The sequence below is a fragment of the Calidris pugnax genome, unplaced genomic scaffold, assembly GCF_001431845.1.
Source record: "Calidris pugnax isolate Ruff unplaced genomic scaffold, ASM143184v1 scaffold103, whole genome shotgun sequence".
Taxonomy (NCBI): Eukaryota; Metazoa; Chordata; class Aves; order Charadriiformes; family Scolopacidae; genus Calidris; species Calidris pugnax.
Window position 1 is genome coordinate 1,674,593 of NW_015090990.1, and position 23,637 is coordinate 1,698,229.

General features: G+C 39.9%; 1 protein-coding gene across 1 annotated transcript; it reads right to left on the bottom strand.

Annotated features, from left to right (window-relative positions):
- Positions 1-5,619: 5,619 nt before the first annotated feature.
- Positions 5,620-23,631, bottom strand: PECR (peroxisomal trans-2-enoyl-CoA reductase). Its single transcript, XM_014954544.1, has 8 exons — positions 23,597-23,631; positions 20,278-20,408; positions 12,629-12,794; positions 11,906-11,987; positions 9,969-10,065; positions 7,650-7,760; positions 6,951-7,062; positions 5,620-6,828 (listed from the first exon to the last, which is right to left on the bottom strand). The coding sequence occupies exons 4-8, from the start codon at positions 11,971-11,973 to the stop codon at positions 6,740-6,742; spliced, it is 477 nt and encodes a 158-aa protein (XP_014810030.1). The 5' UTR covers positions 11,974-11,987; positions 12,629-12,794; positions 20,278-20,408; positions 23,597-23,631; the 3' UTR covers positions 5,620-6,739.
- Positions 23,632-23,637: the final 6 nt, after the last annotated feature.

The following is a 23,637-nucleotide window of genomic DNA, read 5'->3' on the forward strand; positions in this document are numbered from 1 at the left end:
CCCCAGAGGGGGGGGGGGGGGGGAGGAGGAAGGGGCCCGGGGCCTGCCCGCGCCGGGGCACGGCGGGGAGGGTGACAGGAGGCACGGAGACCGGCGCGGAGGCGGGCCCGGCGGGAGGGGAGCGAGGAAGGTGCCTCAGGAGCGCTGGCGCCGCGGCGGGGCCGGACCGGGCCGGGGTGTGTTGAGGAGTGGGGGGGGATCCCCTCAGGCGTGAGGCGCCGGCAGCCGCCGCCGCTGCTTCTGCTGCCAACCGAAAGCTCCGCCTCCCGCTCCGCCGAAACTCCTGACGTCGAACGCGCCGCCGGCAGCGGCAAGAGGCGGGGAAAGGAGCGCAGGCAGCGCGCGACGTCACCGCCGGCCGGCGTCACTACGGCCCGACTCTGCGCAGGCGCGGGAAGGGGGGGGGAGCCCGCACCGAGGGGCTGCGGCGGCGCATGCGCAGGAGGCTGCCCGGGCCGGCGGCCGGCGGCAGGTAACCCGTAACATAATTAGGGTTGGTGTTTTCTGTAAAGCCTGGACAAACCCTCAAAATCCTCCCCAAGCAAGGGTTGGGGGGTTAATTTTGGCCGCTCTGAACAAACCTGGGGAAAGCTACTTGAGCGGAAGTTGAGGACTCGTCCTTATCACGAGAATGTATAATTACGCTGGTGAGCTCTCTTAATTAGCCCGGTCTCCAGAGGGACAAGACGCCAAACTGCGGACCCCGGCGAGTGAAATTCCAGGGGGAACCTCGTACGGAGCTTTTTTAAAAACTTTGCACATCAAGGCCCACAACCTGAGTGTTTCTGAGATCTCCCACTGAAACAGGCTGCAGAAAATGATAAAAACAATCAGCATTTAAAGAAAACCAGATTGGATGGGAGAGGCCAGTGCTAAAGGAGGAGCAGCTGATGAAGCGCATCCAAGAAAGGCACGAGGCTCTGAATCACACCCATGGATAAGAACTCCAGAGCCAACATGCAAGGAGATGTAGTTGTCCCCTCAAAGCTAAGACGCTTTGTTCCACAGTTGGCAAAATTGCCGTGTTTGTGAGATGCTTGTCATGACTGAGAGTCTTTAACTAGAAAGTTAAAAAGGTGACCTTTTCTGCTAAACGCTAGGGAAAGAGCCAAGAAAAATGCTGACGTTGTGTGATGGTCCTGCACCACCAAGCGAGATCAATGAGCCACAGCTGCTTACACAGCTTTGGAAACACATCCAGGGCTTCCCTTGCCGTAACGTCCCAGTTCATGGACATTTGTCAGGTTTGCAAAGGGATTTCACTGATGGAGGAAGGCTTAGTGAACGGCAGATTCTGAAGTCTGAGTTCCTTCACTACAGGAGGAGCAAGCAAGGGTTGAAGTAAATCATCCCACCTGTGTTCCTCTGCCCAAAGCCCTCCCTGCCCCACCAGCACCCTCCCAAGAGCGCTTTGTGGAGGTCACGTCCATCCCGACAGGCATCGGCGCCACTGTGCCAGAAGCCCTAAAACAGAGCATCTTCACCAGCAGGAGCAGGATAAACAGATAAATATTGACTTTGAGATAAAAAAAAAAATAAAAATCTATCGACACCAGGGACCAGCACTTATGACGCTGGCTCACCCTGAGCTCAAATCCAGGGGCAGAGTTCTGACATCATGTGTCAGGCTACTGGAGCAAAATCAAGCTCATAGGAACAGTGTTAATTGCTGATATGGAAAAGACGAGTGCAAAAATAGATGACCGAAGTTGCAATGAAGCGTATTAGTTATTTATGCATTCAGTACGAGCCCTGAACAGGCGATGGAAGCTGGGAGGAGCGGGGGTGGAAATTATAGGGTAAGCACATCTTAGGATAGTCTACTCAAGCAGTTGACTGAAATCTGGCAGTATGGCTCTCCCTGGATTCCAGAATCAATATCTCATTGCAATAAGAGGTTCTCACCTTCTCGACGTATTGCTCAAGGCTAACAAGCGCCTGTAGTAGTTAACACTGAAGTCACAGCTTCTGAGCACTTTAAATGGCAACAAACCAGCCCCTTTTCATGGCCATGCCATCCTCCTCCTTTTCCTCCCCAAATTTCCTCCCCTCCCCACTCCTTCCTATAGCTGCCGCTATGATAACCACATTTTGAACTACATCCAGGAAAGGATCTATTTAAAGAAAAGATTCATTTCAGATATATATTTTTAATCAAATGAGGGGTTAACTTGCAAAGGAACAAGCCGCTGGAGAGAGAGCAGATAAGGGAAGTCAAAATGGCTTCCTTTGGGAACAGCAGTAGCGTAAAGTTTGTGATGCCAGGATGTTTTACAGTGATCAAGAGTCTTTGCTTACCAGCAGGAGAACCAACATTCTGCTTATAAATCTAAATCCAGCTCACATGCATTGAGCAAACAACAGCATTATTTGAAGCCTTTGCTAGTCCTACCTGACTGCAATGCTCCCCTGCCTTTCCATGACAGAAGGAAAGGTGTGCCCACATCTCAGTAGGTCCAGTTCCTCTGGAACTACTGCACCATCGCTGTGAGTCTGATGCCAAAAGGGACCAAGAGCAAATAGGCTGGGGAGGACAGTCCAGAACCACTGCTGGAAGATTCATTACACCTTTCCAGCTAGAGCCCTAGAGTTACAGATTTGAAGCAAAAAGTGGATTCTTCAGAGTACATAAAGCTATGGTTAGCAGTTACAGCAACCAAGTCCTTTCTCACCCCAAAGCGGGAAAAAATTAAACTTCTACAGGAATATAAGAGAAGAAGCCAAACAGACTTCATTTTAAGAGATTACACCTAAGTAAGCTTTTATCTACAAACACTTTAAAATTAAGAGACTTAGGTTAAAATAAAAAGAATTATATAGGGGGGAAAAAAAAAAAAATCAACAATCCTGTTCGTAATTCTATTTCAAACAGTCACATCTCTCTGATAAGAGACTTCTTACCCAGACTGGAATCTGCCATCATACTTAGTATTTCGCATTTCAGGACGCATTCACACTGCTCAAGACATTTAAGTTTCGCTCTAGAACAAAATAAATAAAGAACAGCCAACTATTGACTTGTCTATAACACTTGAAAGAGAAAGAAGTATGGGAGTCATTCAGGGATGGAATCACTTCTCTAGAAAAGGCACACTATGAGACTGGGCAGGGGGAGAGAGAGGTTTGTCTGCTCCAACCCCATCGCTGAGGTTTATGAAGCAACTCATTTACCCTTAGAACTCAGCCATATTCAGTAATCCAGGACACAGACGCTGTTGACTTTACTAATAAGATTATTCCCCTAACGTCCACATTACTCAGCCATTTAACACAAGTCTGCTATTCAAGAAGGCAAGAGTAAACTAGTAGATGCTGATTAGAAATGTATGAAATTACACTATCTGGCAAATAGCTTGCTTTCTTAAAGATAATACAGGATATTCTATACAACTATGCAGAAGACTAAACTGATCCATCAAAGCTTGTGAAAAGCTTTTATTTGTTCATTTACATTTTAAGGCAGACAATGGACCTTACTGCAGAATGACACCGGACAGATTATATTCCCTTTAGCAAACATAACAACTGTTAATCCTTAAAGAATTAAGATTTATACCACACAGACTTCATTTTACACGACGTAAAGCCCCTGAATAATCAAACTTCATTTTACGCTAGATAACTACCCTGAATAACCAATATTCTGCTTAACACAAAGAGTATCTGTAAAACATAAGGCAAGCACAGCTGACAAGAAATTCCCTTTCATGGAACCACACTGCTTTCATAAATGTAAAGTTCTGTGACACATATTCAGATATAACACCAGACAGTGGAGCAAAGTAATAGTTAATAGGCACCCATTTATCAGTCAATTGAGTATCTGATAAGGGGGTAGGCAGAATAGGTAAAGGTTTAGCTAAAGATAAATATTAAAGCAAGTGAAAAGAGATTTCTAACAGAATGGTAAATGTAACTGTCATTCTAACACTCTTCTCTTTGCTTATTACAACTGTACATTGCAGCAAACGCTTAAGTTTCAGTATTTGGACAATAAATCTCCTTGATTCCTCCTAAGGTTCTTTAGGCCTTTTCCCACAGTTGCCTTCACCCTCCTTGTAAAATAAATAAATCAAATCAAGCCCTGTTCCCTGAACTTCAGATACCCAAATCTTATACAGGTCAAGGATGTTTTTGTTACCACACCCATTTTTTTTAACCTCTCAATGCCCTTTGATCAAAGGCTGTTGTAACAGCAGCGTAGGAAGAGCTTTGCTACAGCTGATATTATCTGCAGCAGTAACAGCAGAAACTTGAAACATTTATGCTGCCAGCTGACACAACACTGGGCTTCTGCAAGGCGCTGCAAAATTTTTAAAATAATTTAAATCTGCATAAAAAGTGACTAAAAAGGCAAGGATGAAAACAAAAGCTGTGTTCCGAGAATTAAACGTTTCATGTTCTCCCTGGTGCAAGAAGAAAAAAAATGGAAAAGAAAGAAAAAAAAAAAAAAAAAGAGGCTGTGATTATTGCAAAACCAAGACAGCAGAGGAGTTAATAGCCTAATATCCACTATAATGTGATAAGCATTTTAATATTGTTCACAGTAAGCCTCAACAGATGGGGGACATTAGTACTGTTACTCTTACACTGTACTTACCCCTAGAGTATTTTGAGTATATTCTCCTATTGCACGAAGCTGCAGCACATCACGGCTCCAGAAATGCTGGCTGTTTCAACTTCTTGCCAGTGAAGGAACAAACCTCTTTGAAAGCACTAGCTTAGATATTCTTAATACATCCACTGCTTTGCTGGAATTTGAAGAAGGCAAGGTCAAATAAAAGTTCCTAGTATTCATTGCAACAAGAAAGGTTTGTTATAATTCTTTCTTGTGGAGAAGTTTATTAATTGCAGACTGAACATGTCTCCCACACAGGAGAACGCTCACCTTTCTGAACCTGTTCCATTTCACTGAGATGAGTGCTGCATTTCACCACCTTTAGGTATAAACCTCCCCTCTTTATGAATATTCAGGCTCTAGCAAAGTTAAAGAGGAAATTTGCAACAATATAAAATAATTATTTCCAAGTTTATGCTCAAATCCTGTAATAGTTCTGGGGTATGATAAAAGTAATTTAGTTTTATCAAATCACTTCCATTTCACATCAAATCTACAGTCCACACGTATCATAGCAGCTCACAGTCAAACACAAGGAGAAATTCCACAAGTCTCAAGCCTGTTCATGTTAAACCTTTTTTTACAGAAAAATGTTAAGAATGTAGAAACAATCTCTTTACAAATTAAATAATTTCACTGAAATGCAATAGGCTAGGATTCTAGAGTTAGTTACCTAACAGGTACATTTTCTTTGAGGAATTTTCTTGCTGTGTACTCTGAACTAGTGTTTGCAAGAATCAAAATACACCTTGCATAAGAATTTTGAAAACATGGCTGATTTTATCTCTGTACAAGTTTCTCACAACCACGTAAATGACCACCCAGCTACTAAGGAAAGAAGATACACGAGGAGAAAGCATTTTGGCTCAAACCCCTCCTCCCTCACAAAACTGGCATTCAGATTTTCATGCAAAACCAATCTACATATTTCCTTATTTTAATGAAAGACACAAAAGTCCAACATCTTTGCAGAGAACAAATAAATGACGGAGACTTTTACATTCAATCCAAAATGAAATATTAATAAGGTTGATTCTATAGCAGCAATTTGATTCCACAAATTTCAGTTGTTACAGTGAACATAGTCATTACTTAACTTTAATCAAAATATAAAAACTATCAGACATAGGAGCACCTTGCCTTAAAGTGAATAAAGTGAGTAACAACAAAGACAGCCTCTTCGAGTGATATATTGCAAGACTTCTGTTTTTTAAATGGAACCTCTGTGCTGATGACAAAAATCAAGCCCATTTTAGAGACACTGATGAAGAAAATTGTGTTAACATTATAAGACAACACAGTATGGACAGAAGGTGTTTTAACTGGTAAATGAAGGATTCCAAGTTTCTCCTTGAACAATACAGCATACTGCAAAAAGCACTGCAATATACAACACAGCTGTTGCTTCAAGATTATACATATTGAATTGTTGAATCTATATCGTTTTTCATCACAGTATGTAAAAGCTTATTATCTGATTATTTTATTATAAAATTTAAGTTGCAGCCAGCTTAACTCCATTATGTAGCTATAGCTGCAAACAACTTACAACATTCCTGATATGATATGCACCATTAGTTTCAAACATTAATAACAGTATTCTGCCTTATTTTTAATTCTTTTCAGAGAAATACCTACTCAGTCTTTACAATCATTGTTGAACACCCAGTGCGTGGCTGAACAGAAATAGTATACAGCTAAAAGCTACCTCAAGGATTACTGGTGTAACAAATAGTAACAATGGAGATTTAAACTACCTTCTCCCCAAATTCATCCAGAATAGAAGGATTTCACAACATTCCCTCTGTCCCCTCTTCACTTCAAAATAAGTATCTTTTTATTCACTTCTAAAATTCTTCATTACTTAACGCCCATACAAATGGAGAATTTGTCTTTTATACATTCCCTTCCCAAGAGACCGAACGTTTTCAGAGCAGTGAATGTTTTCAGAGAAGAAATTTACTCTATACAGCTTTTCAAGTATAAACCAACATAAAATCAAGGCACTCAAGGTAGTTACATATAAGCAAAAAAATTGTATTATTTAAAATGGTAAGCTCAAATCACAAAGCGAAATTATCAGCAAGCATGCAACTGGGAATAAGGTGAAACCTTATTCCTTTACAGCTTTGGCTTGAACTTGCCAGAAAGAAGCTTTTGAAGCATTTCAGAATTTTTTCCTTCTGGTGGTGAGGGCCATCTGTCATGATCTGAGGAAAACAAATAAAACAACATACTTAGCTGATTGAGAAACTAGGCATTTTACTTTTGTGTCCTCCCATTGCCCAGCTTCAAACACTTGAAGGGTATTATTCTGTAGCCCATTTCTTACCAGGTATTTCTAGGGCATGGCTGTATAAACTTTGGCCACCATCCACGACCATGGTTATCCCAGTTATGAAAGAAGCAGCTGGAGATAGTAGAAAACACACCACAGGGGAGATCTAACAAAAGAATGGCAATTTTAATCTTTCTTAAACTGCTGGGAATTGTTTGTGTCAAAGATGCTTGTAAAAACTTTTATAAGGAAGACATAGCAATGTTTTCTACTCAGTGATGAAAACTGTGACCATCTTAAAGCCATCCTTCCAGTCACAAACATCAAGCACGTAACAGATGAAAAACAGATGAAAAACAGTAAGCTCTCAGATCAGCATCAGATGTTGAAAAACAAACAAAGAAGTTGACCAGTTTATCAAAGATGGTGGAAAAAGAGTTTTAAGATACAGTTTTTTTCACATTAATCTACATTCTTTCAGTCCTCCCTGCTGGAAGTCAACCTTTTCAGAACTAATGCCTACTATGAAAGTACTCTACTTCAGCTGTAAGAGGCATCTAAATTAAAATGTCAATGTAGCAGTGAGTACTGGTTAAGTCTCCCACTTGGCACTACTAGACATAGCTACAAGCTTTTTTCTTTTTTAATATTCCATCACAGTGCAAAATGAAGTCTTTATTTTTCTCCAAATAATAAAGTGACTTCGAAATAGAGACAAAGTAGAAATATCACAAATGTTCTGAAATACATTACCTCCTCAGGAACCCCTGACCTCTTGGCAGGAATCTTTGGTATGCTCTTTAACCACAACATTATACCTTGTTCTCCATAGTTTGCAACAGCAGTTTCGGAAAATATTAGTCCCTGTTTTAAAAGAGCATAATGAAAATTAAGTTCTCTTGCATATGTTTAAACTGTGATCATTGTTAAATTGTGAAGTTGTCATTACTGGGATTTTCTGTGGTATGAAACTACCTAAACAGTACCTGAATGCAAGTTTTTAAACTTAATGGAATAGTTAATTTGGCTGCTAGCCGCATCTTTATTCAAGTGAAATAATTCAGATTATTCCAATTCTCCACCGTCACTTCAATAACTATGAAGTGGAGAGTATAAAGAGGAAACTTAAAATGTCAAGCATTTCATATTAGCTTACAGCAGAAAACTACAAAGCCCCAAGAACAAGTTCTCAACAGTTTCTTGTAATCTGCAGGAACACTAGATCGATTTTATTGTGAATTATTGAAGCAAACAGATTTTACAGTCAGAATTCAGGCTGTCCCTACTTAGATGCTATAGAAATAGAAAAAGGTGATTTTCTTTGCTCTGATGATTATACAGTCCAGTTTAGACTTGAGAGCGAAGGTGAAGGTTACAGCAATGGGAACACAGGGTTACATACATCAGTTACGATAGAACCTTAGGGACTCAAGTTTAAGTAAAATAACAATGGATTTTTTGTATTTAAGTAAAATAACAGATGGATTTGAATCCATCTATGGAGTACATGCTAACATTTCTCTTCTAAGATATCTGTGAAATGTGAGAGACTGTATTTTGGGAGCTAGGGAAATATCTCATACATTAAACTATTGTTTTTAGAATGCATGTTTCCCTCTCTGTGTACCCATTCCCTACACGTTACTCTGCTCCCATAAAGCAGTAAGAGTCTGTATGGTTACCACAGACCTAGCGGGGAGAGAAGGATAAAAAGTATTACTCTAACTACAGCATGGAATTTTGTTACCAACATAGTAACCAAGCTAGCAAATACTTCCGAAAGAGCCAAACCACTGAAATGTTTGCTTGTCAAAAACTTCTTTTGTCATATGCTATAAAGTATAATTAGTATGATTCATTAGGTAAATAGCATGCCTGAAAAATACACTCACATAATAACTCTGTCTTAATTACTTACTTCCCCAAGACTTGATAAATCAGAAAAAACAAATAAACAGGAGAAACAAAACAGCAGATAGATCTCAGTATTTGACAAGCCTCCAGATGAGTTGTGCCTCACAGAGGCTAAGTAAGAGCCACTACCTAAAGGATCATCACACACCTGCCATTAAGCATTCTGTGCTATGCCAAAGAAAGCGAGCCAGATGTTTTAGGACAAGAGGCACCACAGGATATACATCCTACAAAGACAGTACAAAGATCTTCCTAGGGACCAGTTAAACAAATCTGACACTTTACTCTGAGAGAAGATAAATTCCGAATGTAGAAGTAACTGGACAAAGTTTACCTTTCCTCTTTTGTTTTAAGGGTGTAAATGTGCAAAATTGTGGTTACGAAGATGACACAAATCACAACAGATCACAATCTCAAGTGTCAAAGCTAGGGCTTCTATATAACCTCTGTGAACACACCACCATGGCACTAGAAAATTTAGCTGCTCTTTCCATACAGTTACTTAAAACAATTGCTACCTGCTACCTACTTCCTCAGAAATGTGGCAGGCATATTTTAGCTGGCCTCTATAGTGGTTTCCTGTCTGCAAGTATTTGATAAGAAAAAAATCATAACACGCATTTTTTGCATATAATTTCTTTGAGAGAAAGTCCACTCCAAACACAGTCTTTTTATGCCTAAAACTAAACTAAGCAAAAGATAATGTCTTTTACTTTATGTGACACATTCAGAGTTCAAAATAACTTTGTGAACACAGGTGGAAACCACCAGCATACCTGAACCTCAAATAAAAAAAGTTGTGTGAACTCAGAAATAATTTAATCACTACTGAAACACAAAACATTCAGTTATTTTACGTCTAGGGTTTGTAAGACAGGTCACCAACTCCTCCCAGAAGCTAGAATAAACCCAAGAGTGCCAAGTTAAAGCAGAAAGCAGAAGCAATTTTATCCCACATCTCTGGCTCATCATCCAAGCAGTACAAAACACCCTAAAACGACCTGAAGAACGCATATGAGAGAATTATGAATAAATATATACATAAATAATCCACAAGCAGTTACAGGCTATAGATTTTAAAATCCCTTTTGGCCTCAAAGTTTTACCCATTAACACATATGATAGCTAAGTTTAATCAGGTTACTTGCCAATACTTACAGGAGCAACGCTGTTAATTCTGACACCGCTGTGGGCCCATTCTAAAGCTAAAGTCTTGGTTAGATTATTGACTGCAGCTCTTGCAGCTCCTGTGTGCCTATGAGAAAAGAAAGCAAAAAAAGCATCTGTTCCCTCAGCTACCAGTGCTCAATGTTAATTCTACCGCAGCCTCACTTGGGTAGTCAGAGCAGCTTTCTATGGCTGGACCAACCATCTGAGAGAAACAGAGATATTTCCTAGTTTTTAAGTATGACCATAGCTTCACAGTTTAAACAAGCTACGCTACAGTTTCCTGTATTTTCTGGAAATACTTGTCTCTTCCCCAACATGACATGAGGTCAGCTACAGCAGGCTTATAAAATGGGAAAAAACCTGCAGGCAAAGTTCGAACTCCATAGAAAGGTAGGCTGCACAGGTAAAGAAACACTTGGAAGACCAGTGGTCTGAAAAATAGTTTAGGTCTTCTGACAAACATGATTAAAATAAGCCACTATTCAAAAATTACTATAGGTGGATGGAGACAGAGACAACTGTAGGCAGAGTGATCTCATTCACCTTGCTGCTACAAGAAACAAGTCTGAAATGATTACAAGCTTGAACAAATGCAGACAAAATTACTGCAGTGATGAGTAGTGGAGAGTGAGACTCAGAGAAAACTAAGAGTTTAGTTTCTTTAGCCTAGCAAAACAGATTTAGGAGATAGATACAAGAGCTTCTCAAATACCAGGAAAGGAGTAAGAAAAACTTAAGAAAAACATAAGAAAACCCAATTTATTAATCTGTTTAGGGAAGAAATAAATAACCTCCAGGCATGCTATAAGCAAACTGGACTAGTTTTATGTTCAAAATTAATACTTAAGAAAAACTGTATGAGGTGATTTTTTGCATGAGTAGTGGCTGGACTTGTAAAGACAAGTCTTTTTCAATAGTACATTTCTAAAACAAGTATCAATTTAACAGTAATTTAATCTGAAAGTAGTTTTGTCTATCCATCCACATACAACAGTTATTTGGGAAACTTTTTCCACTGTTTTTCAGAAGTAGTTTTTTATCTCTTGGTTCAACTCTTAAATATAGCTTCTGTCTATTTGCCGTGACAATTCAACCAGACTTAACCAGAATGGAGAAATCAAATAACTGTAGCTTCAGCACCACCCTGTGGATCTCTAAATTTATTTTATACTGTCAATAAGTTAGTGAGAAAATATTCTTCTGTTCCTTAAAAATTTAAAACTTTCAAAACTTTCAAAACTGTATCAGGAAAAGAGAGGTAATGAAACATTTACTCAAATTATATTTTTATATTTTCTTCAGTAGAAATTAAATTTCAAAGTTAAAAAAAGAAAAGGTAGTTTCAAAGAAGAAATTCAGATTTTTTCCAATCAAGAAACTGCCAAAATGCAGCATTTTCACAACTTCAAAATCTCGTTTGCGAGGGCAAAAAGGAAAATGGGAAAAGCAGGCATTATGTGACTCAAAGGACAAAAGCAAAACCTGGTAACATACTAGAATGTTCTTCCTACTCCCAGTCTGATTCCCATAACTCATTACACCATCATGACCTACAAACTGACAGTAGAAGAAGTGCCAAGTTTTTGCAAATCCTCCAGAAATTTGGACAGAGAACAGGTAAAGGTTATATTTGAGTGCAACTAGTCCCACTAGCATACCATTGCCAGTGAGAGCTTCGCTGGCAAGTCTTGTAGCCCAGAGATGTCATTTATTCCTGTAGTCTCTACTGAACTAATAAGAAATACCCACACATACAGCCAAGTGATACTATTGCTCTCTCTTGACCTAACTACTGTATTTCCATACTCTGCTGCTGTCCAGTGCATGCCTTTCTAAAATGTAGTACAACTACATTTTGTGTTTAGGAGCAATTAGTACTTCTAGGGGAAAAAGACAGGAAAATGTAAAAATAAAGTATATATTACGACATTCCGGGAAACCCATTTCTCACGGCAGCAGTAATGTTGACAATGACTCCTCCATGTTCCTGCATCCAGGCATTGTACACTGTATGAAGGAGGAAGATAACCTATAAATATCAGAAGAAATGCATACAAATGAACTTGCCAAGTGGAAGCCAAATCTCCAATTACACCACACATTTCCTGTGCAGATTTAGATAAACAATCTGCTCTTTGTACCACATCCTCACCACTGGACTGGTGAGGTAAGTGAGATCCAGGTAAAGCACAATGTTTGTCAAGACACCTTTTGGTGGAAATCAAGATTTCGTGCTTCCACATAAATTAGCTTCATTTCCACATTCCCAATGCTATCTGAGAATCATGTACCATACTTAAAATTAACTTTCAATTTACATCCCTGATGGGAGAGCAATCTTCTCCTGTGCTACACACAGTGAATACAGGCCACAGAATTTAAGTTGCTTTCCTACTGTCTTCTAAGTGAGTATCTAAGCCAATTGACTCCCCAAACCTGACCTTAACCAGAAGGTTATACTTGCCTAAATGTATGTATATATGAAAATATGTAATGTAAAGCTTTGGATGAGATTCACGAAAACAAATATCCACTGTCAGATATGGGTGTGAAAACAGAAGGTAGGGAAACTTGACATTTCTTGTCTTCTGGTATCGCTGTGAAAAACAAAACAAATGAACAAAAGGAGCTGAATGTTCAGTCCCTACCTGCTTTGCAGCAGTAGAAGGTCCCTGTCAGATTCGTGTCTATCACAGCATTCCAGCCTTTTGCACGGATGGCTTCAGAAGGACTTGCGAATTGGCCCCCTCCATTATTCACCAGGAAGTCAATCTTCCCATGCAGACTCAGCGTAGACTTCACCAAAGCTTCTACCTGAAACAGTATTTGTTAGTACGCTGGTTAAGCTATACACCTACTTTCATTATCAGACAGTATTTTCTCTCTCATATCCTTTTCATACACAAAAAGGAGGTACCAGCTTTCATAGAGGCTGGAAGATTTGTATGACAGATTTAGTCAGCCAAGAAGGATTGAGCCGAGTCCATATTTACTTAGGAAATCCTCCTGGTATAATGCAGGTGCTACAGAAAATACCAGAACTGAAAGAAGGGGATCGACGCCGCTAAAGGTTTTTAAAAACAAAAATACACAAACCCCTGCTATTTAAGACCTACTAAGAATCTCCTGACATGTTTCACAAGGGTGGGGGTGTTCACATCAGATCCTGGAAGAGTTCCATATAAGGTAGCTACTGTTTTGCTGGGTTTTTTTTCATCTGCCCCATATACCTTAGCATCTTAAATAGAAAACTTAAGTCATCTTGTGAAGTTTTAACATCCTTATCTAGAAGTTTTTCAGTACTAAAGCTTTGACAGATGAGTTGGCAACAGTCAATCTTCTTACACAAACCAAGACTGTTAGTTTGTTACTGTACAAAACATGAACTCTAAAAAGTGATGGAAATACCACAAGTTGTCTTCTTTAGCAAAGTAAAGGTGAATATTTGACTAAGCAGGTACCTTTTGTCTACAAGTAGGATGAATAACTTACAATTAAGAGCACTGTCTGGCATTATTTATTCTGAAAAGGTATTAACAGCAAATATCAACAGATATTTTATTCACTCACTCAAAGCGCTGTCAGCGCAGAAAAGGAGCTGCTTAAGTTCATATGGAAGGAAAGAGATTTTGAGAATCTAAACCTAGCTCTAACACTGACCTAATCTGAGCTACAGGCTGTAACCTAAGCCTTTTGCTTTGTCTTCTGTTTGGGAAGTACAGCAGTTTCACCACACGCACTAAACGGAAGAGAACTTCTGGAGGGGAATGTATTTCAAAGCATTCAAAGATTTTACAGATACCAAAGCTGATGTTTTCCTATTACAAGATACTAATAAGAACTCTATAGCAACTGCTTAATAATTTAACCTTTATCTCAAGAAATTGAGGAAATGGGACAACATGACTGTTTCCTGCTTACATTATCTATCATAACTAGATACCATGCATCAGTTACTCCTATTCAAGCATACATAAGAAATTTATCTAGCATCTGTGGTCAAAGAAAACACAGACCAAAAAAACCCCAAAAAACAAACAGCAGGAGCGACGCTACTGCTGAAACAGATTTGACTAGCGGAAGGGTATCAATCAGCCTTCCTCAGTAGTATCTACTGAGTTAGCAGTAGAAAATATCAGAGACAAAAGAACAAGCAACGCACCATCTGTATCTCACTAGGGCTGCCTTACAGCTTTTGCTGCTAACAGTTCAGGATGGTTTAACAGGATAGTATGGATCCTGTAAATATGCACATCTCTGAAGAAGAAAACCTAAACAAACATATAATGACTGAAGCTTGATTGAAAAACTAATGCCTGCTGAGAAAAAATGCCTTAAGAAAATAATTTTGATACCTAAATCACCATCTTTAAGTTCTGAATGGCATCTTATTTCTCATGTTGATCACTGCAGCTTGTGGGATCTGAGGAAAGAACACACCAAAAAACCAAAACATCTGTGACAGCAGTTCTAAACCCATAACTTGTGAGAATCATCTTGTCACTAAGACTTCTAGGTCTGCTAACAACCAGAGAAAAGTAAGTTATGTCTCTCTAGGTAGCAAAAGTTATACTTTGCTCAGCAATGTCAAACTCTTCTCCCTGTCAGCCTGAGAATCTTGCTTTGAATATTGTTCTTCATAAGTCACTGAAGTATGGACTCATTTGTGGGAGAGAAATGGTTTCAGTACAAGGAATGTTTGAAGGCTGTTCAAGCTTGGGGCTGGAGGGAAGAGAAGGAGAGAAAGAAAAGGGAATGCTAAGAATCTTAAAAAACGAACAAACAAACAAACAAAAAAACACCAGAAGAAAAATCTACTGAGACATTACAAGAAAGATATCAACAGGGGGACAAAACCTGCTGTGACATATCAATTCAAAATGGTTCATGTTGTATCTTCAGAAACTCTGTTGTTGTTCTTATTTGTCGCACCATATTCTTAGGGCAATAAAAAAACCCCCACAAACACATGTCAGTTCTGCTTTCCAAAAGCCAGCAAAGGCTGGCAAGCTCTCCAGTGACAGCTCAGATGGCTCCAACTGTAGCAATCTTCACAATGTCTTCTGTAGTGTAAAGAAAGCATCCTTGCAGTGCCTCTCCCAATTGTAGTAAACATGGTGACAGCAGCCACCAGCACAGTGGGAAAGAGGATCTGGTAGAACACATTTAAAGGACAGTGAGCCCTAAATAAGATTCCTTTCTCTTCCTAAATATACAAAATCCCCACAGAAAGAACTTAATAAAAAAAGCTACTAAAGACCGTCTCTGGAAGCAAAATAAAACTGCAGAAGCCATAGTTAGCGGTTTAGGATGTTCTTCTGAAAAAGATTGAAAAGAACAAAATCAGGCACTGTAGACATAACCAGAAGACTGGAGCTCTTCAATAAGGACCCTTTTTGCTTGACTGACACTCAAAAGTATTATGCAGTAGCACACTTTCACAGGTAACTGAGATGAGAGTACTTGCTGACACAGAAAAGGGACAAACGTCCACATGCATTCACGGGTCACTTTGAATTTGAGTAAAACCCAATAGGCAAACTACCCACTGCAGAGAGTTAGAGATTTGCCATTTGGGGGCTAGAACTATTAGGCATTCTTACACAGTGATAACAGGTATTTTTACTTTGTATCATTGCTGTGTTATTTTAAAGTACAACAAAAAGAATCTCTTATCCACAGCTCCCCACCAAGCCACACTCTTCCACTACAGGCTTCACACAGGCGATAAGTATTTATAAACCAATTGAGACTATATTAAGCTATGAAGTTTATTGGAAAAGAAAAGCTACTAGTAATCTCAGACACAAGGTTAGCGCTAAATATTAGTGTATTGAGTCTGTCTGAAGGACTCGTTTGTCAGACACTCAAGTGACAAGTTTTATCCTCAGTATCTGGTCCAGCAGCACTTGTTGCTGGAGCTCAAGCATGGAAAGGGGACACCGCACAGAATTCTGAATTGCTGGTTTCAAGAAGAGCAGTGGCCTACTAGAAAGACAAATTTTTATCTTCCGCTTACCTAGATGTGTTTTCTACTTATCTAGATACCCATTAAAGAAATGTTTGTCCAGAACATATAGCACAAAGGCTTTGCAAGGGTAAAAAGTTCCTCATGTCTTTCTTTCCCCCATCAACAGATTTGCTGTGGCTCAACATTTAAGACACACAAACACATGCTTCCCATTCCCAACACCTACAGATGAAAAAAATATGTTCTTTTCATAATGGAAAAAGGATTGGGTTTCTCTCCTCCACTCTGTCCACCATTATACTGAGGCACTGAAATTAATTAATTAGATCCTTGGATTTTGGAAAAAGAGCTTGGTTTGAAAAGACACACACACACAGAGCTGTCTCACCTGCATCTCAGAAAGAGCAGACTCACCTGCTCTTGTTATATTCAACACATTATGCGGGCAGTGATAGAAAATATCCAAATAATTAAAACACTTCAGCTTCATAATTGCTAAGAAGCAATATTGATCACTACATACTCTCCAGATCACAGGATACGGCACAGATGCACAATCACTGCTTCAGGATAAAGCCCCACAAAGACAGAAGATAGAAACCCTGCCTTCTCTTACAGGCATCCCAGAACCCTCTACTGTTCCATCTTTAAAAACAAAACCAGGTTTGCTACCCTTTACAAAACACTCAATGGAAAACTAGCCAAAAGCAGCAGCAGCAAACTCGTGACAGAAATAAGCCTGACAGGTTACACAGTGGTTGAAAATCCTCCATCAAGCAAGATTATTTCTTGCACATTAAATGAAAAGTAAGCTTTTCTAGAAAGCAAGAGGGCCTCTGAGGATGAGATTAAGAGACTTAAAAATGTGAATTCGTTAAGCTATTCCCGTGACATCTGTCATCAAGCTCCTGTAGCAATTAATTCACTGCACCTTCTTTGACTCTTCCTAAGCCAGAAAGAGCTGTAACAGACATATTGCACTATATTATGAGGGATGAATCTTCTAATGCTTGAATTTCACAAATCCAAACTAGGGCACACAAGAAGAATGAGCTATGTCATCTTCAAAGCAGGTCAGTTACTTTAAGATTTGCAATAGGAGGCAAAAAAAAATAATCAACTGGCAATTCTAAAAGCACTTTCATCTTTCTTGGATCTCCTTTATTCAAAGTCCCTCCTTCCAGTTTGCCTGATTATAAAATTAAAACCAGGACAAAATTCATAGGGGGCCTTTACAGAAATGCAGAAAAACTGATGGAGATGGAGGGCTAAAAAAAAAAACAACCAAAAAATGCATGCTACAGTAAGAACAAATGGCTTGTTCCTACAGGTGATCACAGTGGCTTCCTTTAAGAAAAAGATTTATTCTTAGAAAGGTTGCAGTGAGATGTCAAAGAGAAGGATGCATTAAATGAATTATGTAGTTCTCCAGGAAGCTTCCTGGGCTTTGTAGCTTGTGATGGATCAGTTCCGACATCTAAGGAGGCTTGAACTCCTAAGTTTTTTCCCTTGTTGAAATATTTATGAAGTCTTTCTCCTTCACCCGTTCTTTGGTACCTGGTATAAGAGCTGAGAAAGATGATGTGATGACTCACAGGGAATACTTGTTGAGGCTGTCCTCTCAACAGTGTGCTGCTGTGAATTTCTGAGGTAAATACTTTTCATTCATACTAAGCTGGAAGCAATGAGTTGTAGAGCTATTAATGAGTAGCATACGGAGCCAACACAGTTGTACAAGGGTTTCGGGATGGAAGCCAAAAGTTTAAATGCCCTCTCACCCCATCTTCAACTGTAAACAGAAGCTACTTCTGTATTTGTGAAGATGCTCAAGTGAGTTATATTGCTGTGTTGCCTCTATTCAAGACTTACCTCACAGCTAGAAAAATCCTTCACTATATCTTTTACTGACCCCTGTTCCTAAGACTCCAAGTCCCAGACACCAAATTTTAGGTTAAGAATGGAATAGGTTTGAAAGTGGGATGTACAATGCTCTTCGTATAGAAATAAAAGCACAAAGGTACTTTTCCTCTAGTCTCCAAAATGTAATCAAGTGCAAATTAGAAAAAAAGCATTCACTCTTGCAGTGGGTTGTGGAAAATCTGTAACATCCCTGGTTCTAAGTTCTGACAGTTTTTAGCAGTGTAAGTTACCCATCGTTAATTTGAGTTTATCTAGCTTCAACTTACAAACACTAAGCACAAGGAAGTGCTACCCTCCTACAAATTTAAAAGCTGAAAAAGTGATCCACACATTTCTGATCCAAGAGTAATTTTAGAAATCAAGTAACAAGTGGCAAAGATTTAGCAATCTTTGAGAATCTCAGCATTAAAGAACTAATGGAGGTGGATAGAGCAAGAAAAATGAGCTAAAGAACAAAAATCACAGGATGTCTCTAACCAGTAAAAATATCTGGTTTTGGAGATGGGCATCTGGAATGGATAAATATTTGTTTAGTGAGTACACTTAAGTTCCCTCAGACATTGCACTTCTTATTCAAAACTTCCACAAAAGGCTTACGAAATGTTCATAGTCACTTTTTTCTAAATAGGATTTCAACAGAAACAAGTAAGAGCAGCTGGAGAACTAAGTGAGCCAAACTGTAAGACTGAGTCAATGCCTGAAAAATTCAAGGCTGAAGTTAATCTACCATATCCCTCTGAACCCTCTCTTCAATAGATATGGATATGAAATGACCACGGTTTATAAGAACTTCCAGTGGCAGAAGACACATGGTAGAGGCTTCTCCAATATCACATTTCTAAGAAAGCTCTGGTGTGTCTGTAAATGCGTAGAGCTTAAAACTAAACTAGAAATGAGACAATTCTACGACGAAGCTGCAGGGTAATAGCAAAGACAGAAGTTTCTCCAAGCATCAGCACGGCTACCACTAACACAGAATAATGCATAAACACTTCACACAGCACTATAAAAAAGGCTTTAAAAGCACCTTTAAGTTTCCAAAGCCATCTGAGACTGTTTTGTCAAATACGTATTTAGCCACACCTAATACACAGGAAACAAAGGAGGAATGGTAGGGTTTTTAATGGAGATTGCCTCATTTCACCATCCAAGCCCTCTACCATCTCACACAACACTGCAGTTCCCACTAAATCATTTTCAAACTGACACAGAAATAGGATTCACCTGCAGAAGGTTATTAAGCATGCCAGAGTACTTTCTGCAGGAACAGTGATGTGAGAGAAGGCTTAAGCCTTTTCTCTCTCTTTACCCCTTTTCTTTCCTGTAGCTTTAATGATGCAAGTTGCCCTCTGACATCTGTCATAACCTATTATATCACACTGCTGATGCTAGTAAATACAAACCTAAAATTCACTGGTAGGTGAAGTGACACACTGCACAGCCCCAGGGTTTGTATCCTTCAGGAGAGAAAGTCTAAGTCTATCACTATAAATATTTTATGGCACGAGCTGCTCCATGAGGGAAGAACTGTACTTTTTATTTGCTTTATGGTTGTATATTTGGATATTTCCAGAACCTAGATAGGTACTGAAGGTCATTAATATTCCTTTAAATTGCAGAGTTTATGCTAGAATTTAACAGAGACTTTGAGAGGTTAAGAAAAATGTAGCAATCAGTAGTTACTGGAATATTTTCTAGCTCTCTTCAGTATGTTAGAAGTCCAACCTGATGCTGGACTTTTAAATTTTTAATTACAGAGATTAAAAGTTAGGATGTGAATGCAGACTTCTGAAGAACCTGGATTAAATACTTTTGCTCTTGATCTTCCATTTTCTGTAATATGAAGAAGAAAAAACTCAACTGGAATAGTAATAGAGTTTGTAATGAGGCTGCCCTCAATTGTAACAATTTTAGCCATTGAAACATGCTAAAAATAATAATATCGGTGGGGTTTTTTTTGGCTTTAATACAAGCAACACCAACAACGCAAGTGTTGAGATTCTATGCTATGACTTCTTGTTTGAAGGAACTATTCCAAAGTCTCCATCTTCCCAAGTTAACTGCAGTCACAGAAATATGACACAGAACCATGCTAAGCGGGCTCCTGTTCAGCTGTAGAACATGCCAGGTCCAAGGCCTCTTTGTCCCAGAGATATCTGAAATAGTTTTGCATGGTCAGAAAAATATTTGCAATTACAAATGGTTTCTTGCTTACGTGTCTAACAAATGGTCTTCCCTTGGAAAGCACATTTTTAACTAGATAAATTTAACTGTGCTTTAGTGCACCTGTCCCCTCGATCTAAGCCACTTTTGAGAAAGGAGAGAAGACCTTTGGAGACCTGAGAATTTACATACACAATATGCTTTTGACATGTTAAGCCTCAGAACAACATCATTAGTCTTTACCTCATCTTCGTTGCGGATATTGCACTGTATGGGAGTCACTTTGGCACTCACGGAAGCAAACGACTTATTCAGTTCTTCTGCAGCAGCTTTTAATCGGTCAAATTTACGAGAGGCAATAACAACATTGCAACCTGTAGAGACAAAATGAAACATTCCTCAGCTAACATAGTTAACATTACAGTTATGCTAGCTTTTTTAATAACATCATAGAGATATCTCGTAGGATATGCGTTTATTAATCACTCACTAGAAGATACAGTGTTGAAGCTCTTGCAAGAGAGAGAAATGACTGATGTCAGATGCTTCTTAGCAACAAGATCCCACTGTGCCAGGGAAAGAGCAATCAAAAAAAACACCCACAAGGTTCCCTCTCCTTCCTGCAGAAGGGAAGACAGACTGTGAGTTGCAGAGTCAGCAAAATAGCTTTCAGACATCACTTTTGCTGCCTCTGCTCACAGCCGCCTCATTTATCAATTACGTGATTTAAAGATGTTTCAGCAGGTCTTGATTGCAAAAAAATGTTTGCTTCTAAAACCACAAAAATAATCTTACTGTATGCCTAGCTGTAATTTTGACTAGTGGTGAGCAAATGTAATGCTCTGCTTTTTAACCCTACAGAGTCTGAGGGAAAAAATAATAACCTCACGAGATTAATTCCTATCTGCAGACTACAGACAGCAGGAACAGAGGCTTCCCTGTGGCACTGCCACAAGCCGTAGAATCCTAGCTCAGAAAAGAGGAAAAATCTGGGGGGAACTGGAGCTTTCTGGTTTTGGGGTGGGGTTTTTTGCAGCATTTGGATGCAGAAGGACTCGTTCTACAGAGAAAAACAAAGCAGGTGCCAAATTTATGGCAAGCACTCACAGTACAACCAGTCTAGTTTTTTCTGTCACACCAGTGGACTCAGGACAGCTTTAAGGCTTCAGCAATTGCTACTACATAGACTAAAACAGACCACACCAAATTAATTCCTAGTGCAAATCCAGCAGGCATGCATTTTCATATTATGGATAAGCAAATTAGTAGCTTCCACTCCCAAGCAAGTGAGAAGGTCTTGCTCCCAGTTCCTCCCTTCCATAATCTCAGCATTAGAGCAGAAGCCATCCCTTCCTCATACCATTTCTGTGGCTCATCTGCTTTAACATAAATCAATTCAAGACCCTCATCCAGCAAAAAAAGAAAAAGTTAACATCTTGCCAGGTTGTTTTTTTTTTTTCTTTGTTGCTATTTTACTGAGTGGAATTTGGCCTCTCATGTGATCAAACAAACACCAAAATCAACTCAAAATAACTAGTGGGAGTAAAGAGCAGCAAGCTGTTCATTTGGCACAGACTGTCTTGTGAAACTATACATAAAACTAAAAAAAAAAAAATAAATAAAAAAAGAGAAAATAAAATAGAGGAGTTGAATTTTTCCAGAAGGAAGTGCTGCAACTACATCTCTCTAGAAATAGGAGTTTCATCTTCAATCAGTGGCTATCTTAAAACAACACATGTGAATATATTAGTCTTTGAGATCTCCTGATTTTTTAAATTAAGACCTCTAGTCACTTGGACAACCACTTGACTAATGCAGAGTTCATAAAATTGCACACACAATTATTAATACAAAATATTAATTTACAGTATGACGGTTATATTTATCACAAAATGGTAGGGCTTGGAAGGGACCCCTCGAGATCATCTAGTCAAACCTCTGTGCCAGAGCAAGTTCACCTACAGCAGGTGCAAACAATTGCGTCCAGGTGGGTTTTGAATGTCTCCAGAGATGGGGACTCCACCACCTCTCTGGGCAACTTAAGTGCTTATTAATACACAAACTGATATAGAATAAGGTCCAGTAAAAGACCATATTTTTGCTAAATACATTAATTGGGGGAAGGGGAGATTCTAACTCATGGAGGAACAAGCTGTAGTGGACAAGCTGACATCACTTATTTTTCTTCACAAAGAAAGACTAGACCATTTCTTGATAGGGTCAGAGGGAAAAGGGCACAAGTTTCCAGATGAAAGGTTTAATTCTGTCCAGAGGGCTTCAAAGGGCACTGGTTATAAAAACAATGTACATCATGACTGGCATTATCTGTCACTGCTCCTACAGACATTCTCTGTCCAGTCAGCCCCCCTCCAAAAAACAATACAGCTTCAAGTGCAATGTATGCATGGAAATAGTTCCTGGTCATGTTCTCCTCAGGAGAAGCCCAGTGAGTCTGCAGGTAAGTAATGTTACTCAGACTTAAGCCATAGCTCTTTCTTCATTTTCTCACACATGCTTTGTAGAGATTTGCAGCCTGGTTTTCTATTTAGGAGGTTATGGACACACACTTTTGTTATTCGTATTTTGCTTGAGAAAAATAATGCAGATTAAATTAAGTACAGTTTCAAGTTAACTGGGTAACATCATGAATCAAGTGTGATGGTGCTTAAAAAGCAGCTCTTTAAGGCAGCATGTGAGGACACCTTAAAAAAAAAAAAGCTTTGTTCCCCAGTAATGCAAAGGCAGCAGAACTAGCCCCTACTTCAGCTCCACAGAGCAAGTGGGGAGCTGGGGACAAAGGCCAGGAGAGGCAGAGATGTCTCCCAGCACACGGCCTTAACAAAGCAAGCCTTTTGCTATGCCGTGAAACATCGCGGGGTGCACATCGCAACAGCACCAACCGGGGGAGTGTGGTGCCCTGAGGCTTAATGCTGGTGCCGGTATTTTGAAAACGGCAAATCCAACCAGATAATTAACATTATCCGAAACCAGTCCCACGCCGATCATCCCTAGCACTAATGTTGAAACCTGCCGAAAAGGTGCCGCAAGGTGGATGACCCAGAAGGCTGCCTTTCACTCCAGATTGTACCATTTCTCTGTAACCAGCGTGGAAAGAAATACCACAGAGCGCAGGCTGAAGGAATACTTTTAACCTCAGGACGTTCCTGTCACAAGCGGTGAGAGAGAAGCCCCATTTCCCTCAGCTCCCCGTGGGGACAATGGCTCCAAAGCCACACTGCTCTGCGACTCCGTTCAACCACCGCAACTCACTTCAGAGGGAGCATGAGAGAAAGGGCCCGGGTTTAATATAACTTCCCTTCGACCGCAGTATTTTAAAATAGCTACTCCCCGACTCCTGTCACAACGTCCCCCTCACTCACGTCCCCACAGCCCCGCTCCCTCAACGCGCCGCAACCTGAGCGCTCCCTGAGGCGGCCCCTCAGACTCCAGCCCCCGCATTCACCTCACGCCCGGCCCGGGCCCGCTCCCCCCGACCCTCGCTCTGCCCCCTTTGCCCCACCGGGCTCTCCCTGCGGAGCTCACCCGCCCCCCCCGCGCCCACCTAGCGCCAGCAAGTCGGCGGCGATAGCCTTGCCGATGCCG

Excerpts from the sequence above, each read along its gene's own strand:
- PECR (XM_014954544.1), bottom strand. The coding sequence starts at position 11,973 with ATGCAGGAACATGGAGGAGTCATTGTCAACATTACTGCTGCCGTGAGA. Across the intron at positions 10,066-11,905 it reads AATGGGTTTCCCGGAATGTC|GCACACAGGAGCTGCAAGAG; the intron begins GTAATATATACT and ends CTTTTCTCATAG. Across the intron at positions 7,063-7,649 it reads GGTCAGGGGTTCCTGAGGAG|ATCTCCCCTGTGGTGTGTTT; the intron begins GTAATGTATTTC and ends TTCTTTTGTTAG.